We start from the raw sequence: 14,970 nt of genomic DNA, 5'->3' as shown, positions 1-14,970 counted from the left end.
CAGCACATAACTTACATTGGACGCGATAACAAAACAATATGCTTGCACACAACACAACGACAACAGGAAAAAAAAAAAATAATAATAAAATAAAATAATGTTAAAAAATAAATAATATTTGGAGGGATTTTCAGTTTTCAGCAGCTCAGAAATTATAGAGATCCGGTGTCAAACACATCTGTTCCAGAAAAGCTGCAAGAGACAAAACAAACAAATTATTAGCAGAGCTCATGAAACAAATTTTTAATGATAAAAAACGAACAATTCGCTGGAATAATTAAAACCGACGAGTAGCGAGTAACGAGTGCAAGAAGTTGACTATGTACAGTACACGAATGAATATGAAAAACTCCCCAACACCCTTAACTGCATCCCTTTACTCGTTATCGAACGCGGCGAGTAGCGAGTAACGAGTGCAGAAATTTGGCTAGGTACAGTAAAGCAATTAATACGAGAAACTCTTCAACATTTACTGCAGCCCATTTTTATTTTTGTGGTTAAAAACGAACAACTCGCTGGAATAAATGAGAGCGAAGAGTAACGAGTGCAGGAAATTGGCTAAGTGAAGTAAAGAAATGATTTCGAAAGTTCTCCTTCATTTACTGCAGCCTATTAAAAACGAAGAGCTCGGTGGATTAAGTGAAAGCGACAACTAAACAACTAACGAGTAGCGAGTGATGTAAATTGGCTACGTAATGTACAGAAATGACTACAAAAAACTCCCCAATAATATATAATAATATATCAAACAAAAATGATCAAATTAACATAATTGGCGAGCATCGAGTAATATAAACGAATAAATTCAAAAAAAGCTGCTTTTCATATACGAGAAACCTTCATTTCTAATTTAAATATTTGGGCGAGGGATTTCATTCGTTTGTTTTTAAGCAGTTCAAAATTTGAAATGTTTCTCAGTTTGGGGAACTTACCTCGCCGCAGCGCCGCGTACAACACAAAAAGCAATAAAACGTTCCACCTGCGAGCAAATAAAAAATAATTAAAATCATAATAAATTAAAATATTTATGTAAGCAGAAATGTCGGATCTATGATAATTATTTATTGATCATCTCCGAACACAAAGTACTTTATCCTTGATCAGGACGAGCTGAGTCTATCTAGTTATGTTCCAATGTAGGAAGAACAGGCTTTTTTCCGCGATAGCCCCGGGTCTTTAAAAGCAATAAATTATCGATTTTCAGCAGCGATTTTTATACATTTATCCAGAATTATAAAACCTAGACTTCTATATTGGAATGTAGGCTCAAGGATATAATAATATCGATAAATATCGATACTCAGCCGCGTTTTTAGCCGAGCGACTACTGATATGAAATATAAGATAGAATAAGCCTATTTCTCTTGCGATAACCACTTTCCCAATATCTAAATTGATCATGCCATAATTTTTCGCGACTTTTATAAGCGTTTCCTGGAGATAATAAGAGCCATAGCCATCCCATTTGGAATGTGGATTCTCATGCAGAAAAAGTTTTATCTTTGCTTTAGTAACCATTTCCCCACAAAAGTTGGTTCTCGCAAAGCTTACACAGACCAAGAATATTATATCTATGCCTGCCCCCATCTATCTATCATTCAGCTGTAAGAATCCCTGCGAAGTGCCGGTCAGACTGGGACTCACCATCATGGCAAAGGCATTATAGTTGCTGGAGAAGCGCACTGTGCGCAAGACCTGCATGAAATATTTGTGTATCTCGCTGCCCAGGCCCTTGTTCCAGTTGGCGTGCGCCAAGCGATTGTGGTGCGTGTTTATGATCAATGCGAAACAGCGCACCAGCACAAACATATCCGCTTCGCGGCGAGCAACGATCAGTTGCATCCAGTCCACGTGCTTCACCATATCGAATGCTTGGCTAATCTACAATGACAGGGATTGAGAATGGGATTAGCTTGGGCAAGAAATTGTTTGCTTTAGGCACGCACAATATCAGTCTGGGGTTTGGGCATGTCCATGCCCGAGATCTTGGCGAACGTGGCCAGCAGGATGGTCATCGCAATGCCACGATTGACATCGCGATCATTGATGAGCAGCACCAGAGCTCGGTGCATATCGATGACCCTTTGCATGCGCTCCCTGCCAGTGCCAAATACGAATCTATCGCACAGGCTGATGCCAAAGTATTCAACATATACCGCTGGCAGCTCCACCGACAGTTGGCCGACCGTCTGCAACAGTTCGCAGCGTTGGCCCTGGCAATGCGTGTCCAGCGGTTGATAGCTCTGCATCAGGATGGCCAAATGGTACAGATCGAGCAGCTGATCCGGCTGCACGTCGGTCAGTTTGTTTATGGCGCTATTCAGTTGCTGAATGAGCTGCAAATGAAACCATATTAGCTGAATTCAGAACTAACTCAAGCACAAGTTGCACCTGCGCAGTGTCCTTCTTCTTGTTGTGATAGGCAAATGGGAATGTTTCCTTGAGTGTGGAGCTCGTGAGGAACTGCTCTAAATCAGCGTGCGTGTAGCCCGTCGCCGACGGCTGCTGCGGCTGCTCCGCATGCTTATCCAGTGTGACGCACAGCGCCTTCAGCAGTTCGCATCTGCGCGCCAAATCTTGCTGGGAATCCAGCTCCGGCTCTATGCCTATGTAGTTGTTGTTGTTATGGGAGACTCTTTCGGATGAGCACTGTTTTGATTGGACGGCCATGGCATTTATATTCTCCTTGTTCTTCTTCTTGGACTTGGCTGGATTACTGCCCACATTGGACACGCTCAGTCGGATAGGTATCCTCTCCGAAGCAGTTGTAATTGTCTCTTTTATGTGGTGCTTCTTGGGCTTGGGTGAATCGTTGTCCGCGCTCGACACGTTTAGACGTGCTTGTCTCCTCTGCGAAGTAGTTACTGTTGCCTCCTTTTTGTTCTTCTTAGACTTGGGTGAATCGCTGCCCATATTGGACACGCTCAGTCGGGTAACTATCGTCTCCGAAGCAGTCGTTTTGATCTCCTTTTTGTTGTTCCCCTTGGGCTTGGGTGAATCGCCGCCCACGTTGGACACGTTCGGTCGTCTCAGTGACCTCTGCGAAGTAGTTGCAATTGTCGCCTTTTTGCGCTTGGGAGAGTCGCTGCCCACGCTGGACGCGCTCACCCGGGCTTGTATTCTCTTTGAAGTTGTTTTAACTGGACTTGGCAGTTGATCCTCGCAGTTTTCGCTGGAGTTCTTTGCGCGACGCATCCTGCGCTTTGTTGGCAAATTGGTTGCCTCCTCCTCCGCATCCTTTTGCTTGGATGTGGACTTTGTTGTTGTTGCATTGCGGGTCTGAGCGCGCGTTTTGGCGGGAACTATTTGCTTTTGAGCAATTGGCGCTGAGCAATCGTTGAATTATTAGGCTACTCCAGATTATAATCATAAAATGTAATGCTTTCGCTTACCCATTGTGTAAAACTGTTGATCAAATCCTTTGGAAGTTCGCAAATGCAACTTAAATTCTTACAGCGCAATTGATTTTAAGCGGCGATGCATATGATCGTCTGGCATCGAATAATCGAATATAAGCGCAGTGTTACCAGACTGCTGCCATTTGAAACGCATGCACTGAACCGACTGGCAGCGCTCACTTGACTTTGTATGCGTGTGTGTGCGTGTGTCACACATATAAACATATATATATATTTTTTCGGTGTATCAGCATGTCATATGTAATTGCAGCTTCCCTTTTAACATCTTTATTTGTATTTTTTCCTGCTCGGCATATTCGCGCTATTCTTCATACACATTCAGCGTGTGCGTGTGTGTAGTTATTTCCTTCAATGTTTTACGTTTGTTAACTAGTTATTTCATTTGAACTCTTAATACCCGACAAGTTTTTCCCCCAAACGGAAAAATGCTTAGTAAATACATTTTGTTCATACCGCTTTTATTAATTTTAACACCAAAACAATCGCAACTGGCAACAGCTGATGCAGTTGCCTGCAGCAATCTGGAGCGCTATGAAATCGAACGCCGCCTGTCCACCAAGACACCATATCGCGCCATCGCCAATTATAATGATTCGGCGCCGTTGTACGATGGTATGCTGCTTGTTATTGTTCAATATGGGTATTCGTTGTGCCGGGATAAAAGACAACCATATGCACAGCTGTTTTGGTTTTTTCCCCTGCACATGCTTATTCGTTTTGTTTGTTTTCGTTTTATTTTTGTTAAGGTTGCCACCCGACGCGAATTTGGGCCATTATACGCCATGGCACTCGCAATCCCAGCAAAGCGGTTATTTTGCATGCCAAAGAGCGCCTGGTCGAAATACAGGCGCGTCTCTTGGCCCAGTCGGAGCCCAATCTCTGTGCCGACGAATTGAAACAGCTGCGTCGCTGGAGCTGGGAGCACATCGATGCCGACGATGAGAAACTGCTGGTCGCCGAGGGCGAAGATGAACTGATTGAGCTGGCCGAACGCATGCAGTTGCGCTTTCCCAGCCTGTTACCCGATCTATACAATCCGGAATGGTTCTACATGAAGTACACGGCTACACAGCGTACTCTGAAAAGTGCGCAGAGCTTTGCAACCGGCTTATTTGGACGTCATCGCATACATGCCATCACCTATCCACAGCCATTGCATCGCGATCCAGTGCTACGGGTAAGACTATGAATATGTAATAACAATAATTATTATTATTAATGTTAATTATATTTTGGGCAAGGCCCAAAGATGTTTGCATCTTTCCTAAGAGATAAGATTTTAAGATAACGAGAATAAGATTTTGATGACTGAAACCTTAGAAAATTATCTGATTTCTGCCAAGCAGCAGCTAATATTATTAGTGCTTAGGTTTTATTGAGAAAAGAAAACACGATCTTCGGCAAGTAGCTATACATGTGAAATATAATTATTCATGAAAGAAGACGTAAGGTAAAGTAAACGGACATCTTTCGGCGCATTAGATGCAAATATGTAATCGAATTTGTGCAATTTAAATGAAGCGCGTTTGTATGCGCGGTGTGGCATCACTGTGGTGCGTGCAGAAACGAATAAACACACAGGCACGCGCACACATACAGACAAACACGCTCGCACACACACAGAGAGAGTGAAAAACCGTATGCGTATTTCGTACTTGGCTGTTCAGCGCGTGCATTTTTTTTTTTGTAACAAATTTTTTGTGGTTAAAGATTTAAAGCATTTGTTTACATTTTTGTTTTCGGTTGTGTGTTTGGTAATTTGTGAAAAAGGGCAAAGACGCTCGAGCCCACGAGAGACAAGCGCAACCAGGCGTACATATGTACATATATATGAAACGTTAAAACTGACAAGCGACGTTGTCGTTCGTGGGAAGTGCGACTGCAAAATTGTTTGGTTATGTGCAGCAGCCAACGTCGTCGTCGTCGTTGTCGTTGGGCATGTGCTGTTGAAGTAGTCTAGCTAAGTGCTGCACCAACAACAACAATAACAACAACAGCAAAAATAATAATAAAAACAACAACAACAACAACAACAGCAGCAACAGCAATTGGCAGGTGCAACAAGCGCAGCAACAAATTGTAATTATATATATATATATATCAATTTGTATATGTATATGCATATATTGTTATAGGTCTAAAGTGAAGCTTTTTCGTAGCGGAAAAAAGAGAAGAGGAACGCCACAAAGATGGCGCTGCAGCTGCCCATGTCGGCCGTTGCCAGAGAACGCAGCAACAGCGGCAGCGCAACAACAACAACAACAACAATCAGCAGAACAACTGGCAGCGCCGTCAACCTGATGAGCAGCGCACCAGCGTACTGTGGCAACGCTGCCACTCGCAAGCCCAGCACAGGCAATCAGCGTAATCTCAAGGAGCGCGAACGTGTGACGCCAGCCACGGAGCAGCCAAAGCAGCAGCAACAACAACACCAACAACAACACCAACAACAACACCAACAACAACAGCAGCAGCAACAACAGCACCACCAAAAGCAACAACAACAACAGACACGCTTGGCGAACGCCTCGCATCTATTTGACCTTGATTTTGTGCACGACGAACAATGTCCGCTGAGCTTTACGGCCATGCGGCACCAGGAGCCCATCGAGCAATGGCTATATGATCGTCACGCCTGGCGCATACGGGAGCGCATGAAAACGGCCAGCGTGGCGCTCGTCCTGTGCCTCAACATAGGTGTCGATCCGCCGGATGTGGTCAAGATTCAGCCCTGTTCGCGGCTCGAGTGCTGGATAGATCCCAGTTCGGTGTCCGCACCAAAGGCCATGGAGCTGATCGGCAGCAATTTGCAAATGCAATACGAACGCTGGCAGCCGCGCGCACGCTACAAGAAGTGCCACGATCCCACCGTGGAGGACGTAAAGAAGCTGTGCACCTCGCTGCGTCGCAATGCGAAAGGCGAACGCATCCTGTTCCACTATAATGGCCATGGCGTGCCCAAGCCGACGGCCAACGGCGAAATTTGGGTGTTCAACAAGACCTTCACGCAGTACATACCGCTCAGCATCTTTGAGCTGATCAACTGGATGGCGGCGCCCTCAATCTATGTCTACGACTGCTCCAATGCGGGCATCATCATCAACTCGTTCCAGCCCTTTGCCGAGCAGCACGAGCAAGAGCTCGAGAAGGCGCTCGCGGCACAGGCGGCGGGTGCCCAGCCGCCGGCACAGCTGGTCAGCTACAAGAACTGTATACATCTGGCGGCGTGTGCGGCCAATGAGATCTTGCCCATGAATGCACAGCTGCCGGCTGATTTGTTTACCAGCTGCCTGACTACGCCCATTAATATTGCCCTCAAGTGGTATGCGATGCAGGAGAAGCTGGGCATGGTGCCGCGCATCCACAGCGAGCTAATTGACAAGATACCCGGCAAAGTGAACGATCGGAGGACAATGATGGGCGAACTGAACTGGATATTTACGGCAATTACCGATACGATTGCGTGGAACACGCTGCCGCGTGAGCTCTTCCAGCGTCTGTTCAGGCAGGATCTGTTGGTGGCCAGTTTGTTTCGCAATTTCCTGCTGGCCGAGCGCATCTTGCGCAGTCACGATTGTACGCCCGTCTCGTTGCCGGCTCTGCCGCCGTGTCATCGGCACGCGATGTGGAAGGCCTGGGATTTGGTTGTGGATCTGGCGCTGCAACAGCTGCCGGACATATTGGAGCAGCAGGCGTCATATCGTCAGCTGCCCTTCTTCGAGCATCAGCTGACCGCGTTCCAGGTGTGGCTGGACAGTGAATCGGAGTCGCGCACCCCGCCCGAGCAGCTGCCCATTGTGCTGCAGGTGCTGTTGTCCCAGGTGCATCGATTGCGTGCTCTGGAGTTGCTCGCCAGGTTCCTGGATTTGGGTCCCTGGGCTGTCAATCTGGCGCTGGGCGTGGGCATCTTTCCGTATGTCCTCAAATTGCTGCAGAGCTCGACGCGCGAGCTGCGTCCCGTGTTGGTGTTCATCTGGGCCAAGATCCTGGCCGTCGATCCCAGCTGCCAGGTGGATCTGGTCAAGGAGTACAAGTATTTTCTGACCGTGCTGCAGGACAACATTGTCAGCAAACAGCATCGCACTTTGTCCGCCTTTGTTCTCGCTTCCATTGTCCACAACTTTCTGCTGGGCCAGACGAGCGCCCTGCAGGGACCGCTACTCTCCATATGCCTGGAGCAGCTGAACGACAGCAGCTGGCTGCTCCGCCAGTGGCTGGCCATCTGCCTGGGCATGCTCTGGCAGAACTTTGAGAAGGCCCGTTGGTCGGGTGCCCGCGATCTGGCGCACGAGAAGCTCTACGTCCTGTTGCGCGATCCCATACCGGAGGTCCGTGCCGCTGCCGTCTTTGCGCTGGGCACCTTCATCAGCTCTGTGACGGATCGCAGCGAGGAGCAGGCCAACAACATCGATCGCATTATAGCCATCACGCTGCTGGAGACGGTTGGCGAGGATATGTCGCCGCTGGTGCGCCTCGAGCTAGCCGCCGCGCTCCAATGGATGGTGCTGCTCTTCGAGTCGCAGTTCGTCACCGTCTACATGGCCGAGCACATGAACAGCCACAGCTCGGCGCTGGTCTCGTGCGGCGGGGAGCGCAGCGCGAGCATCACGCACGCCCTGCCCAGCTATGTGCTGTCCACGCACAGTCTAGAGCGGCACGGACATGCCAGCATACGACGCGGCGTCAGCTCCAGCTCCATATCGAACATGAGCAGCACCAGCCTGGCGGGCAGCGGGGGCGCCGGCAGTGCTGGCGCCGGCGGAGGCAGCAGCGGCAGCAGCAACACGAGCAGCGCGACCAATGCCATACCATTTCAGTACATCTTCACCAAGCTGTGGCAGGGCATCTACAATCTGGGCCAGGATCCGTTTCCGCTGGTGGCCCTAACCGCGCAGAAGATTATCGCGCATGTACGGGACGCGGCGCTCTGCATGATAACCGCCAAGGAGGCGACAAATGCCACAGCAGCGGCGACCACAGCTGGCCGGGATCAGGAGAAGCTGAACAGCAGCATCTTGAGCGTCAGTCTGCCGCCCAGTCCGAATACTCGCTGCAATTATCTTGGCGCCAGCGGCGAATCGCCGCCAGTTAGTGCAGCTGGAGCGGCACCTGCTGCGGGCGCTGGTGCGGGTGCGGGTGCAGGTGGCAACGGCGCCAGTCACTGGGCACAGAAGCTGCGTCTATCGAGCAGCGGCGAGGCACAACAGCGCAAGCTGCGCACCAGCTCGATGAACGACGAAACCGATGGCGGTGCCGGCGGAGCAACTGCATCCAAGACGGTAACAGGCACAAGTGCCAATGTGCTGGGTCTGATGGCCGGCGCCGCCGCCGGCGCCGGTCCAGCCGATGGCAACAATTCGGCCAGGAGCAGCGGCAGCGAAACGAATCATTATACGGACGCGAGCAATGCCAAGGCGCAGATGCTGCTGCAGCCCATCGTGCAGACGCAGTTTATCCCGTGGGCCATCTCCTACTTTACGCGTCCCGGCAAGCAGCGCTACAGCAGCGCCGAGGGCAGCACCGACGAGGAGCAGGGCCAACAGCGCTGGCCCATCGATCGCAACTCGGCGGAGCTGCGCACACGCGAGTATCGCTATCAGCGGAACGAGCTCATCCGTCGCCAGGCACGCCGCGAACAGCAGGAGAATCGAGTCCAGCGCCTGGACGCATTCAGCTTTGTTCGCAAAACCCAATTCACGCCGTCCCTGGTCAAGCTGTTGCCCTACGAGCAACAGATCGCGGTCGCCTACAAGGAGAAGGTGCTCATCTACGATTTTGTGCGCAATTCTGTGCACAGCTACGTGACCGAGGCCCTGCCGGACACAGCCAGCGGCCAGTCCCTCGGCAACAGCGCTGGCAGCGGCGGCGGCGGCAGCGGCAGCAGCGGAAACAACAGCGCCAGCCGGCGGCTCAATGCCAGCCGCTTGCCCGCCTCCAGATTTGCGCGCGTCTGCAGCTTTGAGCTGTTGAATGCCCAGGATGTGGGTCTAATGCTGGTCGCACACGACGATGGCGTCATACGCGTCTGGCAGTCGTCCGGCGGTCCGCAGGATGCGACCGGCAGCAGCAGCAGCGGCGGCGAACCGCAAGCGATCACAACTCGCCTGATCAGCGCCTGGGATGCACTGCCTCGCGCCGCCTACTACAGCACCGGAGCCGGCAGCGCCGGCGGCGGCAGTAGCAGCAGCAGCAGCAGCGCCGGCTGCATCACTAGCAACAGTTCCTATCTGCAGCGTCTGCTCAAATCGGATCCGCTGCTGCTCAACACCTCCGGCGGCAGCGCCGTTAACAGCGGCTCCACAGTCGCCGCAGCTGCTGCGGCTGCCGCTACCGCTGCAGCTGAACGTTTCGCTGCCGCTGCCCTAACCGGCGGCGGGAGCGGAGTTAACGCCGGCTCCAATAGCCTGGGCAGCGGCAGCGGCATCCACTATCGGGCGAGCACGGACATTGTGACAGCCTGGCAACAATATAGCCAGCATCTGGTCGTGGGCTGTGACTATTATCGCTATCTGCGCATCTGGGATGTAGAGCGGGAGCTGCGTCTCAGCGATCTGCAGCTGGGACGCCGCGAAACGAGCGTACGCGTCCTCTCACCGTTTGTGGCCAACAAGCGCTGTGATCTGATCGTCGCCGGCTGTGCGGATGGCAGCGTGCGGCTCTTTGACAAGCGCTGTGCACCGCAGGATGCCCGGATACGTGTCTATCGGGAGCACATGGCGCCCATACTTCATGCCTGCCTGCGCGCCAATGAGACGTCCCTGGTCACCGGCTGTACGGCGGGCAAGCTGTCCGTTCTGGATTTGCGCGCTTGCCGGGCGGGCGGTGCCACCGGCGTGCTGCATCAGTGGGAGGCGGGCGTCGATATCACAGCCATGGCCAGTCATCAGGTGGCGGATGCTGTTGCCTGCGGCAATTCATCAAAGATCTGCATCTATTCGCTCAATGGACGCACACAGAGCGTTCTGCGCAGCAACGAGGGCTTCATGGGCTCCAAAATTGGACATCCCACATGCCTGTCATTTCATCCGTACAAGGTGCAACTGGCGGTGGGCTTTGTGGACAACACAGTAGCTGTCTACAGCCCCACACCAGGTGAATAATGCGACAAGTGACCAGTAACGAGTAGTTGTAACGCGTAAATAGAAGCCGAGTGAATGTATCGAGTGAATGCAACGTGTAGATATACCGAGTAGCAATTAGTGTAGCAACATCGTGTAACCACAGCGAGTAGTAAGAACTTATAGCCACAACGAAGGCTTAAAGTGAAGCTACAACGAGTAGGCATAACGAATTGTTGCAACTAGTCAGTACAAGGGGTAACTAGAACGTGAAACCACAGCAAGTTAGCCAAGCCGACCAACAAGCTTATATCTATAGTAGCTGCAGCGAGTAAGCATAACGAGTAGCTGCAACGAGTAGATATGTCGGGTAGCTGTAGAGCTTATAGCAACAATAACGAGTTGCTGCAACGAGTTGATTCAAGGACTGGTTGCAGCGAGTAAATATGGCGAGTACGTGCAAGAAGTAAATGTGCTGTTACACTAAGTCACAAAGCATAGCCACAACGAGTAGTCACACCAAGTATATACCGAGTAGATGTAAGGAGTATATGTCACAAGTAAATATAGCGAGTAGCTGTAACAGCTAGCCACAAAAAGAAGCAAGAGCTAATAGCCACTTCTAGTAATTATAACGAGTAGATGTAGGGAAAGTTGCAACGAGTAAATATGACATGTAGCTGTAACTATGTCACAAAACATTGGCGTACCTAGAAGGCAGAACGAGTAGATGTAAAGAGAATTGCAACGAGTAAATATGACGAGTAGGTATAATAGCTAGCTACAAAGCATAGCCACAACAAGAAGGCAGAACGAGTAGTTGCAACGATTAGCCGTTCTATTCTCTCCCACTCTCGTCACAATTTTTACTTACTTGTTGCATTTTATGTTTTCTCTCTACAGTTTTATAAACTCTGCAGCCGCTGGAAAACGGACGTCGATAAGAATCCTGAAACAATGTTTAATGCACGTAGCTTCTATGCGGAGCCTGCGATGCAGTCAGCAGTGGCGCATGTGCGTTCCAACACAAAATTAATGGACTTAACCATCGAGGATGTCCAGCTAATGTACACCGTGTGCGCCTTCGAGACGGCCTGGCAACGCCGCCGGCCGCCATCCGTCTGGTGTCGCTTCTTCAATGTGGCCGCTTTGAGCGCCTTGGAGTTTGCCGAGGATCTCGAATACTATTGGAACGATGGCTACGGCTACGAACTGACGCATCGCATTGCCTGTCCGGCAATCGCAGACCTGTTTGCGGCCATCGAGTAAGTACCTAGATATATGTATATACCTAAAGGCTATATATATACATATATATATATATATATTGAATAAAAACTTAATATAAATTTCATTTAATGTTGTCCCTTTTCTGCCTTGCAGCACGCCAAGGCCGCGTGCCAATGCCACCTTCTATTTCACCCATTCGGGCACGCTCCTCAAGATGCTGGCCCATCTGGGCGTGGCAAGGGATGAGCGGCCGCTGACGCACAAGGATTTTGAGAGCGGGCGTCTCTGGCGCACAAGTGAAATCGATGCGTTCGCAACCAATTTGGCTTTTGTGCGCTATGAGTGAGTGCTTGAATACCCTGTTAAAAAAAAAAAAAACAGTGTTTCAATTAATTTGTATATACTTTTGCAGCTGCATTGATAGGGAGCCGCGCGTGCTGGTGATGCATCAGGAGCGTGCGGTGCGCCTGCCCGGCTGTCCACAGGATGACGATCTTTGTCCGCTGTCAACGCTGCGACGCAACTACGCGGACAGCGTTGAGCGCTGCGATTTTGAGGCGCTCTGCCAAGCAGCCAACTGAGAGAGAAAGAGAGCGAGAGCGAGAGAGAGACAGAACAAGAGAACAGAGAAAGCTGGTTGGCATGGAATGGGAATTGGAATTGTTGCTGCTGCTGCTGCTGCCGCTACCGTAAAACTATGTGAAATTTAACATGAAACAAGGGATTCATCGGAATTTGTAAACAAAATTTGAATTGATGTCGAGGATAAACCGAACAGAGAGCGCGAGAACGAAAGAGAGAGATAGAGAGAGGCAAAGTGAGAGCTGTGCTAAAAGGAGTTGAAAAATGAGATGATATCGATGCTGCATATATATATATGTATATATCTAAATATATATATATATATATATATATATGTAAATATAGAGATAGAGAATAGCCGTTAAGTGAGAGTTGAAGGCAAGCGAGAGAAATTTTGTATTAGCAAAAAAAAAGAGAAAATTTAACTGGAAAGTCGTTATGTATGTATTTTGTATGCCTTATTATCAATGTGGACCATCCAATCCAAATTTAAAAGAAACAAGAAATACTGTATACGCAATGGAATGTAGAAATGAGAAAGTGAGAAAGCACAAGCGAGCAAGGGAGCAGGAAAGAGAGAAAATGTGTGCGCGTGAGCAAGTAGATAGAGAGAGAGAGAGATTTAGAGGGAGAGGGAAGGAGTTTCTAGCCATGCCGCCAAACCGAAAGTTGTCTATTATGCATATATCTATATATATATATATATATTTACCTTATATAAACTACTTAACCGAATATGCATACACTATATTGCCGCTAAGCTGCTAACAACATTTCTATACATTTTTTTCTTGATTTGTTTTTGTATATTTCATGCTGTTTAATAAGTTTTTTTTTTCTTTTGATAATATTTTTTTTGTTCATTTTTGCTATAACCATATATAAATGTATACCCCAACTGCTTAGTTGAAACAAAAAGAAACAAAAAATAATAATTATAGTAATATTGCATAGCCCCCTTGTACATACCCATAATATAAATATATATATATATAACACTATATATATATACATATATATATATATATAGTTATTAAGAATATCCCACTTATGTGTAACTTTATAGAAACCTATGCTCTAAATGTACTCGTATATATATATACTATATGCCTGTATTCATTGCTACCGCACCCGGCCACCCCGCCCCCCAACGTCTATACCCTTATGTGGCGCCCAAAAAGTTGTTTAAGAAGCAAAAATGAAATCGTTTATTGATTCAATTCGTTCTCCGTTTGCCTGTGTTTAGATTTTAAGACCATATTTGTAAGTGATATTGTTTTTGTTTCAGTTTCTATTTTTTTCTCTTCTTCTTGCTAAAACTCTCAAAAATGTTTGTTAAAAAAAGAAACAAAAAATTACCGAAAAAAGCAAAATATGTTAAAATCGAAATTTAAATGAGTTGAAACTTAAATTATTTATTACGCACGCAACCAATTGTAAGAAATTCAAAGACGAAAAGACGCAAATGTCGACAAAGAATGACAATTCGGAAAACACCGAATATGCAAATACCCTTGCTGGCTACGACTAGTTGTTAAATCTTAAACAATTTGGTGTACGATCTAAACACAATTTATTTAAATAGCAACAAAATAATTGAACCATGTTTTCGTCTTAAGCTTGAACATATATTCACATTAAAGTCAAACGATTTTGTTTAAATTTAATCATTCGATATATTCCCTATAAAAAGCCGCTTAATTAGCCGAAACAGTAAAACTCATAACAACATAAAACTAAGCTAAATTTGTTAAACAAAATTCACTTTTTGCCGGATTGTTTTGTAGTCGTCCGATTTGGTCTTAAAATTGCTTTCAAATTTCCTTATTCAAGAGTTTGCTCAGTTTGGATATGAAAGAAAAAAAAACCTATCCATGCCATGATCAAGTGTTGACTCGACATGGTTTTGTTAGCTTCATGATCTGTTTGTCCTTACAGCTTGGATACAGGATCCTTGGATACAGCTAAATGTTCTAAGCTCAATGCTAAACAGGGAAACTAAACGAAGACTTAACTGTCCAGCAAGAGTATTTAAGACAACAACAAAACAATGGAAAAACGCATTAATTACAAATAATGCTCAGTCAATCAGTTGAAAATGTTAAGAGTTTGCGAGTCTCCCTCCTTTGGACAGCAAACAGAATTGAACGGATAACACGTTTTGTACATAGCACTTGCATATGCGTTTATACCTATATGGAATCACATACTTATATACAAACACCTATATATATATATATATATACATATATATATATATACATATATATATTTGGTCGCTTTAATGTTATATTTGTCCCTATCGAAGCAACAATAGACTCAATCGAACCGGATTTGAGTTCTGAACCTTTCAATAAAACAAAAACGAAAATATTGATAAAAACCGAAAGCAAATAAATTGAGAAGTAAAAATGTAACTGCAACAACTATGAGTTTCCCCACAACCGCTCGCCCCTTTGCCCCTTGCCCTTTGCCCCTTTTGCCCCCTTTGCCCCTTGCCGCGACTTGTTGGCAAACTTCCCGTGTATGCACAACGTGCAACCTGCTAATTGGTAATATTCTTTATTCGGAACTATCAGCTTTGAGTGTGTACACAGCATATACAGGCGTGGCGAGTATCTACGATTTGTGCTCACACTTGTGACAGTTTGTTTTTTTTTGGATAGAGTATACAGCAGTTC

At 47.4% G+C, this 14,970-nt stretch overlaps 3 protein-coding genes across 5 annotated transcripts; 2 read left to right on the top strand and 1 right to left on the bottom strand.

The window, feature by feature from the left end:
- Nucleotides 1-95: 95 nt before the first annotated feature.
- LOC135434604 (uncharacterized) lies at nt 96-3,590 on the bottom strand. Its single transcript, XM_064691221.1, has 6 exons — nt 3,393-3,590; nt 2,392-3,326; nt 1,947-2,336; nt 1,645-1,881; nt 933-979; nt 96-192 (listed from the first exon to the last, which is right to left on the bottom strand). Exons 1-6 carry the CDS (start codon nt 3,394-3,396, stop codon nt 153-155), a joined length of 1,653 nt encoding a protein of 550 aa, XP_064547291.1. The 5' UTR covers nt 3,397-3,590; the 3' UTR covers nt 96-152.
- Nucleotides 3,591-3,684: 94 nt separating this feature from the next.
- Mipp2 (Multiple inositol polyphosphate phosphatase 2) lies at nt 3,685-13,956 on the top strand. 2 transcript variants are annotated; one of them, XM_064691222.1, is made up of 5 exons: nt 3,724-4,031; nt 4,166-4,596; nt 11,381-11,742; nt 11,861-12,049; nt 12,120-13,956. In XM_064691222.1, the coding sequence occupies exons 1-5, from the start codon at nt 3,845-3,847 to the stop codon at nt 12,286-12,288; spliced, it is 1,338 nt and encodes a 445-aa protein (XP_064547292.1). In that variant the 5' UTR covers nt 3,724-3,844; the 3' UTR covers nt 12,289-13,956. The 2 variants fall into 2 exon arrangements, with proteins under 2 accessions (XP_064547293.1, XP_064547292.1); XM_064691223.1 differs by lacking the exons at nt 11,381-11,742; nt 11,861-12,049; nt 12,120-13,956 and adding an exon at nt 5,190-5,325 and having other exon boundaries at nt 3,685-4,031.
- raptor lies at nt 5,433-11,520 on the top strand. Of its 2 annotated transcripts, none has more exons than XM_064691218.1 (3): nt 5,433-5,498; nt 5,555-10,511; nt 11,381-11,520. In XM_064691218.1, exons 2-3 carry the CDS (start codon nt 5,609-5,611, stop codon nt 11,386-11,388), a joined length of 4,911 nt encoding a protein of 1,636 aa, XP_064547288.1. In that variant the 5' UTR covers nt 5,433-5,498; nt 5,555-5,608; the 3' UTR covers nt 11,389-11,520. The 2 variants fall into 2 exon arrangements, with proteins under 2 accessions (XP_064547288.1, XP_064547289.1); XM_064691219.1 differs by having other exon boundaries at nt 5,451-5,498; nt 5,579-10,511.
- Nucleotides 13,957-14,970: the final 1,014 nt, after the last annotated feature.

The sequence above is a fragment of the Drosophila montana genome, unplaced genomic scaffold (assembly GCF_035044405.1).
Source record: "Drosophila montana isolate Dmon_TW-CO22-7 unplaced genomic scaffold, ASM3504440v1 contig_3416_1, whole genome shotgun sequence".
In the NCBI taxonomy this organism is placed as follows: Eukaryota; Metazoa; Arthropoda; class Insecta; order Diptera; family Drosophilidae; genus Drosophila; species Drosophila montana.
This window is presented reverse-complemented; position numbering and strand designations above follow the sequence as displayed.

What these genes read in the sequence shown, in the direction of transcription:
- LOC135434604 (XM_064691221.1), bottom strand. An exon ending in CCAAACCCCAGACTGATATT is followed by an intron (nt 1,882 to 1,946) that starts GTGCGTGCCTAA and finishes CTGTCATTGTAG; the next exon opens with ATTAGCCAAGCATTCGATAT. An exon ending in GTACGCGGCGCTGCGGCGAG is followed by an intron (nt 193 to 932) that starts GTAAGTTCCCCA and finishes TGTCTCTTGCAG; the next exon opens with CTTTTCTGGAACAGATGTGT.
- Mipp2 (XM_064691222.1), top strand. Translation starts at nt 3,845, where the DNA reads ATGCTTAGTAAATACATTTTGTTCATACCGCTTTTATTAATTTTAACA. An exon ending in ATCGCGATCCAGTGCTACGG is followed by an intron (nt 4,597 to 11,380) that starts GTAAGACTATGA and finishes TTCTCTCTACAG; the next exon opens with TTTTATAAACTCTGCAGCCG. An exon ending in TTGGCTTTTGTGCGCTATGA is followed by an intron (nt 12,050 to 12,119) that starts GTGAGTGCTTGA and finishes ATACTTTTGCAG; the next exon opens with CTGCATTGATAGGGAGCCGC.
- raptor (XM_064691218.1), top strand. Translation starts at nt 5,609, where the DNA reads ATGGCGCTGCAGCTGCCCATGTCGGCCGTTGCCAGAGAACGCAGCAAC.